Source organism: Pteropus alecto, unplaced genomic scaffold (genome assembly GCF_000325575.1).
Source record: "Pteropus alecto unplaced genomic scaffold, ASM32557v1 scaffold25, whole genome shotgun sequence".
NCBI classification, from domain to species: domain Eukaryota; kingdom Metazoa; phylum Chordata; class Mammalia; order Chiroptera; family Pteropodidae; genus Pteropus; species Pteropus alecto.
Window position 1 is genome coordinate 21,514,349 of NW_006441955.1, and position 19,517 is coordinate 21,533,865.

The window sequence follows — 19,517 nt, forward strand, 5'->3', positions numbered from 1 at the left end:
TGGACACACATAATCATGTAATTCCTATGTAACTGTATGGGAATCTGGGCAATACAATATATGGCATTGTTGCTTAGAATCAGAAAATGGATCCAAATGTATCTGACTCAAAAGTCAATTTTCTTCCCATCAAGTTATACTTACTTTTATTTGAATTTAACCTTCTCCCTTTCTGTTCTTGGTAGTTAGGGTATTAAAAATATTTTAAACTAATTTGTGCTATTATATAAAAATGTATCTTTGCTTTTAATTTTAAATCTGGCAACAAAGTTTTCTAGTTTTATATGCATGAGTATGCTCTAATTACTCAATGGAAATAATTTAGGTGATACTATTTTATATCTTGGACTAAAATTCAGACATTCCAGCAAACATTTTAGGAGAAAAAGAAAAAAAAAATATTAAAAATGCCTAAGCGCAAGTAGACTGAAATCAGTAAAATATGATAAATTGGATAAATTTGAAAGAAAAATGTTGGAGGGAAAAAATGTAATGTATTTCAATGGAAACCATAAAATCTCCTTTACAGTCTTCATTTCAGAATCATATGTGGATTTAGAGCAAGACAAAGTATGTAATAGTGGCAAAATAAAGTGTATAAATCTGATCATAAGCATTTTGATATAATGACTCTCAAATAATGAACCCTTTGACCTTATATTCTGAATAGGAAATAGCAATTTTATTCTCAGAAATGTCTTTTATATAACAGCTGGCACTTTTTGTAAAGGATCTGAATTTACTTCTTCATAACTACATCTGAAATATAAATGCTATTATGAAATAATGGCAGAGGATCAGCCTATCTTCCAGCTATGCTTCCCATAAAGGGTTAAAAAAACACTAGCATAACATGTACTTTTAGGGTTACTGTGTCTGTTTGGTATGCCATATCCTTTCAGCATAAATCAAGAAATTTATATGTTTAATTTCTAACACTGAAAAAATCTCTCAAAATAGGTATTCATGAAGCTTCATGTTTCTCTTAAACATCTGGCCTGCAGTGATGTATCATTTTCATAAAGAAAAAACAAAATATTAGGTTAGGAAAAATAAAATAAAAACTAGAAGGGATAATAGGTTTACATTAAGTTAAACAGATAAAAGCATCATTTAGTACAAGCTAATCATTAGTGAAACAGAAATTTTGGATAGTATTTATAACAAAAGCAATCAGCAGTTAAGCCGCCATGCCATGTAGAATTTAATTAATTGAAGTATTTGATAATATAAATGAGATAAAATAATAGCTATCCTTTTTTACAAGTTATGGGTAGGGATTTTTAACTTCATACTTATAGAAGTTCCACTAAAACATGTAATACCATTCTTACCACTAATATCCTAGCTCCATGAGGGTAGGCTTTTATATGCCTTATTTGCTGTTGAATTTTGAATGCCTAGAGCTGATAAAAATATAAATGTAGTAAAAACCTTAAATATGGTAAAAAAAAACAAAAAAAAAACCTCAATATAATGAAATACTCTAAATTTCCAAACCTGCTGGAGGGGTGGGAGGTAGGAGTTAAAGCATCTGGACAGTGATCCATTCATTGTTTATAAGGTGGATGCTCATGAGAAAAGGGGGGAAAAAGGCAGGTGATCTACTCTAATCTTCATGTCAGCTGGAACTCCAGAAAAAAATGGACAAATGATATTTTCTAGGAGGAAGAGACTTTAGCTACTGAACACTTTTAGCAGGATGGTGTATGGCTAAAGGATTATTTGTGTTAAATAAACCCAAAATCTATGAGGTTACACACTCTGGAGAATATCATATAAACTATACAACTCTCTGAAATATAAAACATAAATGTTTCATAATGTAAACACTTGTTTCTGTATGACGTAAACCCATAAACCTCATCAGAGATTTCATCAGTTTTTTTCTGGACCATAGATGCATGTTCTTCAAGGGAAAAAAGAATCTGGAGAGTCAGTGTAATTTGACAAATAATTCATGTTAAATTGGCCTATGGATAAGAGAAAGTGAGGGTGGCACATAACTTGTATAATTACACATCATTCAAATCTGGACACGGTCAAGACTGAGAGGCACTGTTATTAATTACACCTGAACAGCGTGCATTAATTAAGACTTTTAAGGGCAAAACTGAGATATATAGTCATGGTACAAATAGTCAAGTGTCATTCATTAGTGTATTTGTATAACTGGTGAATATTTTAAAAGTTTTGCCAATTTGATATGTCCTGATGAGAAAGTGAATGGAGAAATATGGTCCTATGTAGGAGTTGCAATACTCAGTAGTATAAATATATATAAATTTATATATATATAAATATATAAATTATGAATTATTCTGGCTGACATGATAGTAACAATATAAGAATCAGAAAAACCACACCAGGACATAAGTATATGTTATTCCTAATTAAACATTTAAAAAATCATAAATTACTGTGGATAGTTTTCTTACACACATTATATTTATCTGTATAGATATTAGTATTTAAGAATAATATCTTAAAGTTGGAATTATTGTAACAGGTGGTAAGAATAGCACTCAGACTAATTTATATTCTTGCAGTATCATTGAACACTTCATGTGTCTCAAGAGAATCTTATACAATGCCTAAAGCTTAGGAATTGCTTTAAGTATGAAGATATAAAAGCACACAAAATGTGTAATTGATGCTATCAGAACCATTACCTACTGGGGTAGACTTTTTCTGGAGATTTTAGAGGCAGCATACAACCTATTCATGAGCTAAATTATATGATACCTGTTTTTATCAACTAATTTAAGGATATGGATAAGGCTTCAGTGGACCCATGAACCCCTTGAAATTATTTTTAAAAATGTGTGTTCGAATATGCATCTTTGGGAACAGAAAGAGGATAATTTTTAAAATCACATTCTTTAAGTTCATTAGATTTGTATTTTCGACCAAAAAAGGAAAAAAGATTGAGAATCAGTGCTTAAGAGATACAGTATTTAGAGAATAGAGCTCCTTAGTGATGATCCATATCATGTGGAAATAATTGCTCACATTCATGACCTGATTAATGGAGTTTCTTTCCATGTTCCAAATTCAATAAATATTGTTTTGTTCTCCTAGTCCAAGACTGCTTGTCTAGTATTCAATACAATAAAACAATCTATTATTTTTAATTATCAAATTAGTATATTTGTATATTTTTTTAAAGTCCAGCATTAAGCATAGAATTTTAAAATTTCTCACTAAAGAGTACAAAAATAAGAGATAAATATTAAATCTTGATCAGAAATGGAATATAGTTATTTTAAGCATAATTAACTTGCAGAAATTCACATTTACAGAACTAAGCTGTAATTTCTTATTAAAAATATTGAAAATATCTTATTTAGAAGTTTCATATTTATTATACACATAAGAAACATGATGTAGACATAAAACACACATATATGTATATCTCCTAATACACTGCTTTCCCTTATAATTAGATAACATAGAATGAATATTTTTTTATCAGACCCATGCAGAATCTCTTCCAAACCACCCAGGTTACCTCAGTGTGCCATATAAATTTTATCATTTTCAACATGTGCCACAATTTGAGATTAAGAAAGTCTAAGAAATACTGCTCTATAAGCTTGCAGAGCAGCTGTTCACTACCGTATCACAAGTACACAGTTACTCTATAAATATTTGTTGAAAAAAATGAATTAAAAAACACATAACTACATATATGGCGTATAGGGAGATTTCACTGATTCCTTGTTAACTCTATAGCAATGTATGAAAGTTCTGTTTAAGAGAGGGAAACAAGAAATTACTACCCATTTCCTCACTTGTTGCCATGCAATCTACCTCTCTCAGATAAAGGTAGACTTCATTTATAACACTGATTCAATATCACCTAACAATATCTTGTATGGGCACAGTATACTTCCAGTTGTTACAGAAGACAAAGATAAAATCCAGTCACTGTGTTCAAGGCATTCATATTTTGGCAAGGGAAAGTTTGCTGAAAACAAACATAACTAAAAGTACAAACAGAGTGCTATGGAATGCATATAAGGGCATTAATTGTAATTATTAGAGAGAACAAAACCTTAGTAGAGAAAGCAAATGTAATTACAGTGTCACAGAGTAAGTGGGTTTTAACAAGTAAAAATGGATGTGCTTCTCGGTGGAGAAAAAAACATAAGCCTAGGCACAGTGTTATATTCTTGGAATTATGAGTAGTACCATATAAATAGAACATAGCCTTCATAAAAAAAGAAAAATACTGAGATCCAATAGTAGAAAATAACCTCAAACCAGATTAGGTAAGGACTTGAAAGCCACACTAAAATGTTTATTCTATAGGCAATGATCCTTTTTTTTAAAGTATGGAACAAGAAAATCATATAATCAGATATATGTTTTTGAAATAATGCATTAGTAGCAAAAAAAAAAAAAAAACCACACACCAGTTGGGAGTCTATTGGAATAATTTGGTCAAGAAAAAATTAGTATAAAAATATGGTCTATGAATAGTGAACTACATTTTAGGTAGATTCTCTCTATATAAAGTTTTGAAGAGAAACTGATCTCAAAAACTGGTGAGACAACATTATATAAGAGTGTGTTATTTGTGGAGCTTGGTGGTCTCTGTCAGAGAGCTCACCCTTTCTCCTGTCCTTGAACCTATCTGTATTGGCATAGATGAGGGTTTAGAATTGGCAATTTCCCAATTCACATTATCAAAAAGAAAATCCAGTACCCCTGGAAATATGATCTCATAGGCTAAAATAAAACTACATCAAGAGAAAGATAACAAGCTGAACAAAAGATGCTGCTGAGAGCAAAATTAGACAGTATAATAATTTTATACACTTATATTGAATGTAAGAATAGAAAAAGAAAAACAATATGAAAAAGAAAGAAAAAATAGTAATAAAGTAGATAAGTGAAAATCTTTTCTACACAGATAATATAAATAGTAAAAGAGATGCTACTGAAAAATAATTCATGAGTTTAAAGATCGTATTGAGAAATTCTCCCAAAAAAAGTCTGGGAAGGATGAAGAGATACAAAAAATAAAAAAATAAAAAAATACTGAAAGATATAGAGGATAGAAGTGAAAGTTCTTAGGTAACTTGTGTTCCAGAAGGAGAAAAAACTGAAAATGAAAGGGGAAAAAAATACGTGAAGAAGTAACAAAAGACATGCAAATAGAAGAGAGGAAGAGGAATACAAACACACACACACACACACACACACACACACACACACACACACAAATAGTGAAATTTAAGGATACCGAAGACAAAGAAATAATTTTAAAATCTTCTAAAGGTACAAGAGTAAAATGACATCAGATTCCTCGATAGCAAAACTAAATGCAAAAAAAAAAAGGAAATGATATTTTAAATTATTGAAAAAAATAATTTTAAATATGGATATTAAAACTTGCCTAATTTATTAGTCAAATATAAGGGCAAAAATATAGTTTCTGATAAAAGTTCAAAAGAAGGTTTACTGTAGCCTCACATTATAAACACTTTTGAAGAAAAGTTAGATTAAACAAGATGAGAAATAAATCTAGGAGATGGTACAACTAATACTTAAATTAAGTTTGATCAAATAACTTGGTAAGATTTGCTGTTTGTTTTTAAAAAGCTAAAATCAAAATAAATAGAACAGGTAAAACACATATATGTAGACAAAATTAAAACTCAGATGATAATAGGATTGGATTTGAGGCCAAAAAATGGACATCAATCAGACAACTAGCAAAATACAAACATGGTTCATAGATAAGTTAACAGTATTGCACCAATGCTAACTTCTTGTTTTTATAATTGTACTATGATTATATAAGATGATAGCATTTGAGGTATGAGTGAAGAATATACAGAAATAATTTGTACATTTCATCCCTTTTTTAATTTGAAATTATTTGAAAATAAAAAAGTCAACATAAAGAAGAAATATAGCTATAGATTATGTGAAAAAAAAGAAGAAAACAGAACAAGAGTAAAACGAATTGAAAAAAAAAAAGCAGAATACAAAAACAGACCTAGATGTTTCAATAAACATAATACATATAAAAGAGATAAATAAGCTAGCCCTGCTATTCGCTGTTTTCATGACACACATATAAAGCAAAGAGTCATAAGTAAAAGAATGGAAAACTATATTAGAAAATTTTTAACCAAAATATAGCTGGTGAAACTGTACTAATATTAGACAAAATAGAGCATGAGGAAAAAAACATTATTAAGAACAAATAAATATATAATAGGTTCAATTCACCAAGGTTCAATAAAAGGTTCAATTCACCAAGAATACATAACAATTATAATCTTGTAGATCCTTAATAAAATCATCTCAAAATGTAGTAAATAAAATTCAATAGAATTATGGAGAAGCAAAGAAATCCACAGTTATAGTTTAAGATTTCAATACATCTCTCTCACTTCTTGGTTAAGTACACAAAAGAAAAATCAGTGAAGAAATAGAATATTTAAGAAATGAAAAGACTGATCTAATGGATTTACTAACATTTCACAGATGCCAAAGAATAGGTAGAAGCCAAATTGAAAAGGATTCTCTTTATGAAAATCATGAATATTAAAAGATGCTACTTCTTATGACACTGTCATAGCACTCTCCCCATTTAGTACTCTCAATATTGCTCAAATTTCAATTTAGAGGGAATATATAGTCCAGAAAGGGTCTGCTTCTCAAACACAATGCTATTACTTAATATTAACTAAATGGCAGTAAGAAACTGCCAAACTTCTAATCTTCCAAACTAAGGTTTGTGTAGCCTATAATTGAGTATAATCAGACAAAGAAATTACACTAATCATTCTGAAAGGAAAAACTTTATATTGAAGGAAGATCTACTGCTAAGAGGAAAAGGTATTCTCATCCTGTATGACTTTGACTATATGCTATTATATAAAAATTGGCAAAATGGATTAAATAGTCCTAAAGTAGAAAAATGCACTACTTGCCAGAGCCCTGCTGGGGCAAATCCCACTCTGTGGGGACAGCCCCCATTGTAATCATGGCCAGTCCTCACAGCCAGTCAGTCTGAGGGTCTGTACAGAAAATTTCAAGAGTGCGTGAATGCTTGTCATAACCAGGCTTTTTACTTGAGATATGATCATTTATAGGAATTATATATGAAAAAAGTTTCAAAATGTATTTTTATGATGTGCCTTGTTTAGATGGAACAAAATATTTATAATTTTCAAACACTCTTACCTAAATATTGTACAATGTAATATGCTGAACTTTCTTAATTTTTTACTAATTTTCTAAGATATATTAAAAGTGTTTTGTATGGTTTTTTCTTATTTGTTTGTTTTTGTAAAATGGACTCAGTAAGAAAATAAAAAATACTAGGACAATGTACATTTAAAACTGTCTGATTTACTAAAACAGTAGGGTAAAACAACAACAACAACAACAACAACAGCAATCAAAGCTGAACTACAATAGGAGGGTTCACATAAACCACACAAGAGACATTCATGGAGCAACCGGCTCAGGTAACCGAGAAGACTACACCACAGGACAACTACTACATAAGGCCATGCTGCCAAGAGATGTAGCAGATCTACCTAATGTATAGAAGCAAATATAAAAAGACAGCCAAAATCAGAGGACAAAGAAACATGCTCCCAAATGAAAAACAGGAGGAAACCTCCCTAAAAGAACTAAACAAACTGGAAGCAAGCAATATAGCAGATAGAAGGTTGAAAACAATGGTGATAAGGATGCTGAACAAATTTAGGGGAAGAATAGATCAATTCAGTGAGAACTTCAACAAAGAGATAGTAAATATAAAAGATGATGCAGAAACCATAAAAAAGAACAGACAGGAATGAAGAATACAAAGACTGAAATAGAGAATACACTGGAAGGAATCAACAGCAGATTAGATGAAGCAGAGTACTGAATCAGTGACTTGGAAGATAAGGTAGCAGAAAACACCCAATCAGAAAAGCAACGAGAAAAATTATAAAAAATAAATAAATAAAGATATTTTAAAGAATCTCTGGAGCAACATCAAGTGTATCGACATTCACATCATAGGAGTACAAGAGATTGAAAACCTATTTAAAGAAATAATGATGGAAAATTTCCCTAACCTGGTGAAGAAAATAGGCATGTCCAGGAAGTACAGAGAGTCCCAAACAATATGATCTCAAAGAGGCCCACACCAAGATACATCGTAGTTAAAATATCAATGTTAAAGACAAAAAGAGAACCTTAAAGCAGCAAGATAAAAACAGTTAGTTATCTACAAGGGAACTCCCATAGGACTGTCAGATGATTTCTCAACAGAAACTTTGCAGGCTAGAAGGGACTGGCACATGAAATATATAAAGCGATGAAAACCATGAACCTACAACCAAGACTCCTCTACCCACCAAAGTTACCAGTTAAAATTGAAGGTAAGATAAAGAGCTTCTCAGATAGGAAAAAGCTAAAGCCAGATCATCACCACCAAACCAGTATTACAAGAAATGTTAAAGGGACTTCTTCTTTAAGAAGAAAAAGAGAGAAAAAAGAACATAAATATGAATAATAAAATGACAATAACTACTTATTATATATTGACAATTACTTTAAATGTAAATGGATCAAGTGTTCCAATCAAAAGACAAAGGGTGGTTGAATGGATAAGAAAACAAGACCCATACATATGCTATCAACAAGAGATTCATTTCAGATTGAAAGACACATACCAAATAAAAGTAAAAGGAATGAAAAAAAGATATTTCATGCAAATGGAAAAAACAACAATGAAAAAGCTGGGGTAATGATATGTATCTCAGACAAAACAGACTTTAAAACAAAGGCTGTAACAAGAGACAAAGGACTCTACATAAGGATAAAGGGGTCAATCCAACAAGAGGATATAACCCTTGTAAACATTTATGCACCCAATGTAGGAGCACCTAAATTTATAAAGCAAATATTGACGGACATTAAGGGCAAAATAGACAGTATTACAGTAATTGTAGGGAACTTTAACACTCTATTGACATCCATGATTGATCATCCAGAAAGAAAATCAACAAAGAAACACCAGCCTTAAATGACACATTAGACCAGATAGATTTAATTCATATTTATAGAGCATTTCACCAGCAAAGCAGCAAAATATACATCTTTTTCAAGAGCACGTGGAACATTTTCCAGGATAGATGACATTAGGCCATAAAACAAGCCTCAATAAATTTAAGAAGACTGAAATCATATCACTCTCTGACCACAACGGTATGAAACTAGAAAGCAATTAAAAGAAGAAAATTTAAAAAACACAAGAGACATCCTAAATAACATGCTACTAAACAATGAATGGGTTAACAACAAGATGAAAAAAGAAATCAAAGATACTTTGAGATGAATGAAAACAAAAACAAAACAATCCAAAATCTATGAGACACAGTGAAAGCAGTTCTAAGAGACAAATGCATACCAGTACCAGCCTATCTCAAGAAACAATAAAAATCTCAAATAAACAATCTAACCTTACAGCCAAAGGAACTAGACAAAGAACAGCAAACAAAGCCCAAAGTGAGTAGAAGGAAGGAAATGATAAATATCCAAGCAGAAATAAACAAAATAGAGTCTTAAATACATAAGATCAATGAAACCGAGAGCAAGTTCTTTAAAAGACAAATATTTTGTTAACTATTAACCAGACTAACAAGAATAAAAGAGAGAGGACCCCCCCCGCCAGAAATGAAAGAGAAGTCACAACTGACTCCACAGAAATACAAAAGATTATTAAAAAAAAAAAAAAAACTATGAAAAGTTACATGCCAACAAATTGGACAATCTGGAAATAATGGATAAATTCCTAGAAACACAATTTTCCAAGACTGAATCAAGAAGAAACAAAAAATTTGCACACACCGATAATTACTAACAACATCGTATCAGTAATCGAAAAACTCCCAACAAACAAAAGTCCTGGACTGGATGGCTTCACAAGTGAATTTTACCATATATTCAAAGAAAAATTAACACCCGTCCTTCTCAAATTATTCTAAAAAATTCAAGAGGAGGGAAATCTCCCAGGATCATTTTAGCAGGCCAGCATTACCCTCATTCTAAAACCAGACAAAGATATTACAAAAGATATTATACACCAATATCCCTGATGAACATAGGTGCAAAAATCCTCAAAAAAATATCGGCAAACTGAATTCAGCAATACATTAAAAAGGTCATACCATGACCAAGTTGGATTTATTCCAGGGATTAAAGCTTGGTTCAATATCTACAAATCAATTAACATAATACATAACATAAACAAAATGAGGATAAAAATCTTATGATCATATCAGTAGATGCAGAAAAAGCATTTGACAAAATCCAGCATCATTTATTATAAAATCATTTGGTAAAGTGGGAATAAAGGGAACACACCTCAATGTAATAAAGCCCAGATATAACAAACCCACAGTTAACATACTCAATGGAGAAAAGCTAAAAGTGTTTTCTTTAAGATTAAGAACAGGGAAAAAAAAGTCCACTTTCGCCACTTTTATTCAACACAGTGATGGGAGTTCCAGCCAGCCACAGCAATCGGAAAAGAAAAAGAAATATGAGGCATCCAAATTAGAAAGGAAGAAGTAAAACTGTCATCCTTTGCAGATGACATGCTTCCACATATAGGGAACGGTAAAGATTCCACCAAAAAACTATTAGACCTGATAAATTCAGTAATGTAGCAGGATACAAAATTAATATTCAGAAATCAGTTGCATTTTTATATAACAATAATGAACTATCAGAAAGAGAAATTACAACCATAACCCCATGCATATGATTTAATTATTCCACAGCAATACATTTACAGACCTCAGGAAGCATTATAGTTAAACGAAAGGGGCATTAGAGTTGGAATCATGAAACAGAGCCTGGAATTAGTACCAGCTTTGACACTTTTAGATTATATGACCTTGGACAAATTATCTTAGCTCTTTAAACTCACTTTCCACATCTGTAAAACAGAGGAAAATAAATTAAATTAAGTATCACAATGTGACCTTATCTATCATTGGGATGGCTAACACATTTTAATTTTCACAATTCATTACTTGTGGCTGAACAAAGCATTTACTTGAGAGGGAAGTCAATCAAGACTGCATGATTTATGAGTGATGTTTTCCAAGGGTTCAGACATCCTTTTCCTGGACCTGACAAGTGTCCCAAAACTCCCTTTTCTCTCCTTCTTCCCTTTCTAGTTTTCCATCCTCCTACATATTTAATATAAAATGTGGATATAAGTTAGCTTAATTAAAAATATGAATATAGACTTAAGGTTAAAGACAATGGATTAAATAGTTTAAACTTAAGTATTTTTTGATCCCTACTTATATCTCAGTACTATGATCAAAAATAAATAAATGTGCAAAGACAATGAGAAACAAAAGCAGAAAATTGGAGTGATGCCAAGAAGCATTTGCAAACTAGAAAGCAGATGGATAAAAGGTAACTGATAACAGACACTATAAAGTTGAAATTTAAGGTTTGATGAAAGGAAGCAAAGAAGAAAGTTGATTCACGAGGCAGAACACTAAAAGGTGGTGAATTAGAAGCATAGAGTTGTGTGACAGGCATAATTAGATCAACTGAGTCTTAGCAACCACACGTAACCAGGTGACTCTTATACTCTGCCCTGACAAGAGACTAAAGATTCACCCTCTAGAGAAGTTAAATCAAAGAAATTCTATATTCAGAAACTTCTGGTACAACTAAGGATTGGGAATGAAGCATTTGACTGAAACTGGGAAATAAACGTCCTTATACCAAATTATGCTGAGAACACTGGCAGTATTCATATGTCACAGGCAAAATACTGTGGAAGAGTTCTCAAAAAACCTTGTATTATAGGTCCATGATAAAACAGTCTGGATTCTTCTTTATTTTCCTACATTAAAACTCACAAATCAATAAAACCCAACCACATAATAATAATAATAGAATCAGGAAGAAAAAAATCGAATAGATCTGTAACTCACAAAGAAATTGAATCAGTAATCAGAAATTTCCCTGCAAAAAATGTCAAAGACCAGATGGTGTTTCACTGATGAAGAATTTACAAAAATTATTTTCAAACTCTTCCAAAAAACTGAATAAAAACAATGCTTCCTACTCCTATGAGGCTACATTATTCTGATACCAAAGCCAGGCAAAGAAACTACAAAAAAAAAAAAAAAAAAAAGCAAGTATCCTTTATGAATATTGATGCAAAAATCCTCAACAAAATACTAGCAAACTCAGTTAAATAGCACAGTAAAGAGATTATACACCAGGATCAAGTGGGAATTATTACTGGAATGCAAGAATTGTACAACCTATGAAAACCAATCAATGCAATAATGTCTCCCTTAACTGCAGTTTCACTTTCTATGGTTTTAGTTACCCATCGTCAACCATGGTCCAAAATATTAAATGGAAAATTCCAGAAATAAACAATTCATGTTTTAAATTGCTGGTTGTCCTGGAGTAGTGTGATAAAATGTTGCACCATCCCATCTGGGACATGAACCATCCCCTGATCCAGCGTATCCATGCTGTATATGCTGCCCGTTCATTGGTAAGTTAGTAGTCATCTCAGTTATCAGACCAATTGTCATGGTATTGTAATGTTTATGTTCAAGTAACCCTTATTTTAATTAATGATGGCCCCAAAGCACAAGAGCAGTGATGGCAATTTGGACACGCCAGAGAGAAGCCTTAAAGCGCTTACTTTAAGTGAAAGGTAAGTACAGTACAATAAGATATTTTGTGAGAGTCACCACATTCACATAACTTTTATTACAGTATCTTATTATAATTATTCCATTTTAGTATTAGTTATTGTTAATTGCTTACTGTGCCTAATTTATAAATTAAAGTTTATCATAGGTATAGATGTATAGGAAAAAAAAGTTGTGTTCAGTACTATCCAAGGTTTCAGGCATCTGCTCGGGTTCTTGAAACATATCTCCCATGGAAAATGGGGAACTACTGTACCTATTAACAGAATGAAGTAAAAAAAAAACACATGAACATCAAATCATTGCAGATAAAAATTGACAAAATTCAACATACTCCGATGATAAAAACACTCAAGAAACAAAGAACAGAGGAAAAGTACCTCAATATATAAAGGTCAAAAAAGAAAAAATCCACAGCTAACATCATATGCAATGGAAAACACTGAAAATTTTTCCTTTAAGATCAGAAATAAAACAAGGATGTCCACTTTCACCAGTTGCATTTAATATAGTACTGGAAGTCCTAGCCAGAGCATTCAGGCAGGAAAAAGAATTAAAAGACATGCAAATTAAAAAGAAAGAATTAAAATTACCTCTGTTCATAGAGAACATGATCTTACATGTAAAAAGCCTTACAAATTACACACACACACACACACGCACACACACACCTTTTAGAATAGACAAATTTAACAAAATTACAAGATACAAAACTAACACACAAACATCATTTATGTTTCTACACATTAACAATGAGGAATCCACAAAGGAAATTAAGAAAACAATTCCATTTACAATAGTTTTAAAAGGAATAAAATAGAGAATCAACTTAACTAAGGAGGTGAAAGATTTGCACACTGAAACGTACAATGTGCTGCTGAAAGAAATTAAAGATGACACGAATAAATGGAAAGACATCTTGTGTTCATGGACTGGAAGATTTAATATAGTTAAGCTACTACTCAAAGTAATCTATAAATTCAGTGCAATTACTATCAAAATGCCAATGACATTTTTGCAGAAATAGAAAAATCTATCATAAAATTCATATGGAATTTCAAGGCACCCCAAGGAGCCAAAATAATTTTGAAAAAGAAAAAAAAACTGTAGTTCCCATACCTCCTCATTTCAAAACTTACTACAAAGCTATGGTAATGAAAAGTATGGTTCTGATGTAAAGACAGATGTATAGATTAATGAAAGAGTAAGAACCCAGAAATAAACTCCTGTATTTATGGTCAAATGATTTTCAACAGGGGGATCAAGATAATTAAGTGGCAGAAAAGTTAAGTCTTTTCAACAAACAGTGCTGGGAAAATTAGATTACACATGCAAAAATGTGAAGCTGGGCTCTTACTTTATACCATATACAAAATTTAATCCCAAACAGATCAAAGGCCTAACCATAAGAGCTAAAATTATAAAACTCTTAGAAGAAATCATAGGGAAAAAGCTTCGTGATATTGAATTTTGCAATGATTTCTTGGATATGACACTAAAAGCACATGCGATACAAGAAAAAATAAATAATCTGGTCTTCATCAAAACTAGAAACATTTGTGTATCAAAGGACAGTTCGACAAAGTAAGAAGAAAACCCACAAAATGGGAGAAAATATTTGCACATGAAATGTCTGATAAGAGATTGATATTAAGAATATATAAATTCTACGACTCAACAACAAAAAACAAGCAACCCACTTAAGAAATGAGCAAAAGACTTGAAGAGACATTTCTTCAAAGAAAATATACAAATGGCAATAAGAACAGGAAGAGATGCTCAAAGAAATGCAAATCAAAACCACAATGAGATATGAGTTTACATCCATTAGGATGGCTATTATAAAAAAAGAAAGAATAAAACAAGTGTTGGTCTGAATGTGGAGAAAGTGGAACCCTTGTGCACTGAATTTAAAAATGTAGAAAGGTACAACTGCTGTGGAAAACAGTATGGTGGTTCCTGAAAAAAATTAAAAATAACATTATATGACAGCAATTCTACCTCTGGGTATATACCCAAAACAATTGAAAGCAGGATCTCAAAGAGATATCTGCACACCTGTGTTCATAGCAAAACTATTCACAACAGCTAAAACGTGAAAGCAACCCAAGTGTCGAGCAAAAGATAAATAGATAAGCAAAATGTGGTATCTACATATATGAAATATTAGTCAACCTTAATAAGGAAAAAAATTGTGACACACACAACATGGATGAACTTTATAGACATCATGTGAAGTGAAATAAGCCAGTCACAAAAGGACAAATATTGTATGATTTCACTTACATGAGATAGGTAATCAAATTCTAGAGACAGAAAGTAGAATGGTAGTTTTCAGAGGCATGGGGAGGGGAGAATTTGGAGTTATTGTTTAATGGGCACAGAGTTTCAGCTGAAGAAGATGATATGGTTCTGTAGATGAATGGTTGCGATGGTTACACAATAATATGAATGTATTTAATGTTCAGTTAAAAATTGTTAAAATGTCATTTTGTTATATATACATATATATAGTGTGTGTGTATATATATATATATATATATATTACTACAAAAAATAACACAAGAGTAATATATAGAACTGAGGAATATTTTCAGATTGAGAAGCTACAATAAATTAAAGGGAAAGAAAATCCACCCTAGAAAACAAATATCTATGAGACAAATCACTGTGAAATTGCACAACACCTGCTATAAAGAGAAAATGCTAAAAGTTTCCAGTCAGAACGGTAAAACAATAAACAGACGTTCATATACATCAAACTAAGCACTAAAAGGCAATGGACTTCTCAAAGCTAATGCTGGAAGCTAGAAGACAATAAAGCAATTCTGAAAAAAAATTCTGAAAGAAGTGTCAGCATAAAGACATGTTTAGGCTTTCAAAGTTTTAAAAACTTTACCTCCCATGTATAACTACTCAATAAACTAATGAAGACACTGCATTAAATAAGAAAATAAACCAAAAAAGAACAAGATACAGAATCCTGGAAATGAGAGTTCCAATGCAGCATAGAGACAAGTAAATTCTGGGGATCACAGCTGAAGAAATTATAGCTGTTAAGAGAAGATTTAGAGAGCAAGCAATCCTGAGTAAATCAGCGAAATGGAGTGCTCAAGCAGTAATACTTTGACAAAAAATGCATATGTATATATGTGCTTGGGGATAGTGGTTTGATGGTGTAAGATTTTCAAGCAAGTTTTCAAAATAATAGTATGAGAAAACAAATATATTCCTAATATATTGTGTATCTCAGCTGTAATGTTTTCATAGTCATAATTAAAACATTAAATATTAGTTAACCTCCAAATAGTGATAATATAATTCCATTGGGATATTAGAGGAGGGGATAAGTATGTATGTATATTAGGGAAGATTTATAAAAAAATTAAATCTCCATCTTTCACTGTGGAAATTTGTAGATAATATCTAAAACTGCAAATTAATTTTAGCAAAATAAACATGTTATTTGGAAATATAAAAGTACACAACATAAGAGTCAGCTAAAATTATTAAATAATATCACCTTGGAGTAGAGGAAGAATAAGTTGGGGTATGGAGCACGGCACTACTATTTTTCCTTCATTTCATTTTGGTTTATAAGCCTATGGGTTGAATAGCTGGATAAAAATAAAATTATTTTAAAATAAAAGATGCAGAGCTTTATGAAGTATGTAAGTTCATGAAACTAATGGAGAACTGATGAAATAACAAACAAAGCCCCTGACATGTGAGAATCTGGCAGAGTTAGACCAGTTTATAAACAAAGAGAAAATCAACAAGAGTCAAGACACCACCATGAGTTTTTAAAAGAGAAAGAATTAAATATTTAAAAATTAAGAGGCTAGAGGAAGGAGAAATAGAGTTGCTGTTCAATGAGTATAAAGTTTCATTTACACAAGATGGAAAAGTTCTGGAGATGTGCTGTACAACATGGTTCCTGTAGTTAACGATACTGGAGTGTGGACTTAACAATTTGTTAAGAGGGTATGTCTCATGTTAAATGTTCTTATCACAATAATTTTTAAAAGGCTTAAGAGAAAGGATTGATACAATTTACAAAACCTTCAAATGATTTTACAAAAATGATTTTATGATTCTTCTGTGAAAGACAGAGATAAAGAAAAAGTCATCTGATTATGACATAACTTCATCAAAAAAAGTTCTGCAAAAATAAAATAGAAACAAGTACACATTTGATAACCAAAATTTTATCAACAATAAGATAAAGCTTATTTTTATGTAACAAAATAATTATGTTCAAAGCCTAAAGAAAATTTAATATCATTATTTAATTGAAATAATTCAAACCTATACTAGACAGATTCCTGAAAAAGGTACCATGCTGACATAGCTATACAGTAACAAAACTGCTAACCCATATTTCTCCTATTACAAACTTTTAATCAACATCAGGTCCTTGACATCATGAAACAACTTTCTGAATATATATATTTATAAAATGCTGAATGAGATATGGATATTTTATCTAGAATGCTCAACATGTATTTCATGGAGTCATATTTATAGTTCAAAATTAACATGGCCAATTTCTACTGGATTTAATTATTCTTCATCAAAATTTATTCATTAAATGTAAAAATTCATATAACTAACCTTTTTGAATCAGATGTCTTGATTTTTTTGATTTCATGCCAATATTTTTTGTTTTTAATTTGTATAAAATAGAGGAAACATATTTTCTCTGTTCACTAGAATTTTCTAAATCAACGGGAGAATGTAGATTCTGTGGAAACAAAATAAAAGCAATGGCACCAATGATAACATCTCTTATATATGTTTCAGAGTTTTCAAAGAATTCTCACATGTGTTATACATCATGATGGATTTTCATTTTAAAAATGAAAACCTGTGAGATGGGCAGAGTTAGGAAAAGATGAAAAGAGCTCCACTGTGTGTGACTCTGATAAATTGTTTTTCTATTAAGAGCTAATGATATATTTTGGACAATGTTCTAAGAGATGTTAAGTGAAACGGGTACCTGTCAGAGGGGGGCCATGACTAAAGGAACGAGGGGAAAGGAGAAATGAAGAATAAACAATAAGAAGTGTTTAGTGTTACCCAGAAAGGCTGAAAGAAGATTCAGAGTAAGAAAGAAGGGACAAATTATTTCACAGAACACTAAAAGGCACAAAGGAACAGCAAAATGAGACTAGAATTATCTCAAGTTTTACAAATGGATCAGATATGTGTGAAAATAAAAAGTACAATATTGAAAGAAGCTTCATGGAGAATGGAGGCACTGTAAAATGTAAAGTGGTTGGGAATATTTTAAAAATTAATACCGTGTTATATCTCTTTCTCTTCAAAGTCCATCCAGGACTGGTACAGAGGATCTACCAGGTCATTAGGAACTCAGGCTCCTACAATTTATCATCTCTCTCTTACTGCATTTACATGACTTCCATACTCAAGATTTACTCATGGGTCAAGATAGCTACTAGAGCTCCAAACACCATGTGTGTATTATAGTCAGCAAGATGGAGGAAAAGGTAAAATGAGAAAAGGGGCACAGGTCATGTGTCTTAAGAAACTTTCCCAGAGGTCCTTCCAATAACTTCTATTTATATCTCGTTGGCCACCCAAGTGTAAGAAATACAGCCTTTTGTGCTAGGTACTTTGATGCCTGGAGTAAAATTGGGGGTCTGTTAGCAAGAAAGAAGAAAAAGACAGATATTAGTAGACAATCAAAAGTGTGCCACAGGAAAAAAATCAGAATCTTGCGGGGAGAATATGTTTGATATATAATTTGAAAAACTTTCCCAGGATAATATTAAGCTTTCCTCAGTGAGAACCCCTGGTCTAAATTCTTAACACTCACTCAATGCAGTATACATATGACATATGATTGAATTGTACATTTGAGACCTATATAATTTTATTAACTAATGACACCTCCAATAAATTTAATAAATAAATCAATAAAATAGCCAATTCAACAGAAAAAAAATAAACTAAAATAAATTCCTAAGACTCACAATTATATACATCTTCAGATAGATCTTTCTGAGATGTTTGTTTTTATATATTTGTTTATGGAATACTTGTATAGTGCTTATCATTTGCAATTGTTTTGAAGCTCTTTACAGATATTAATTTATGTAATACTCATAACAACCATGCTCTTTCACCCTGGAAAATCCCACAAACATCTCATATCTAAGAGAACTGAAGTCGTATCTTTCCAAACCTATTAATATTTACTTCTAGTTTTGGTGAATTCAAGGAAAGAAAATTTACATAAACTCTCTAATACATGATAACTGATAGAATTTTGTAGAGAATTCATCATCATATTTCCCTTACTTTGGACTGTCTACTTATGCAAATCTCCTTTACGCAACAATTTAGCAGAGACACTTGGATATGTGTCTTGCTCCCTCGCATTAGTAGTTTTCTGCACAAATTTCTATGCCACACAATAAAGATATATTTAATTAAATAATCTTGAGTTTCTTTTAAATTTTATAACTGTCAATCTCTAAGTTAGTTATTGAAAACAATTTGTCTTGTTTTTATGCAGTAATTCATTTCACAATAAATTTTTAATGCTTATGACAAGTACTAACTGGTCCTGGAATAAATCTGTTAAATACTATTTTTTGTTAGAAAAACCAATAAGCAGGAATTTTTGAGCTCATATATTCTTTATAGTTAGAAAATTTCTTAAAGTTGCCAAGAATAATTATAATACACAGTATCAACGCATTATAAAAATATGACTTTAAGTAATGTTGCTTTATTTTCATCTGGGTTCAATTCTTTCTATTA

General features: G+C 31.2%; 1 protein-coding gene across 3 annotated transcripts in view; it reads right to left on the reverse strand.

Moving 5' to 3' along the window:
• The window catches only part of LRRIQ3 (leucine rich repeats and IQ motif containing 3), a 151,128-nt gene that overhangs the window by 37,418 nt on the left and 94,193 nt on the right, over positions 1-19,517 (reverse strand). For all 3 annotated transcript variants that reach the window (XM_025052118.1, XM_025052119.1, XM_025052117.1), the window contains one exon: positions 17,343-17,472. In XM_025052118.1, the coding sequence (XP_024907886.1) occupies positions 17,343-17,472 (130 nt within the window). The remainder of the gene's footprint in view (positions 1-17,342; positions 17,473-19,517) is intronic.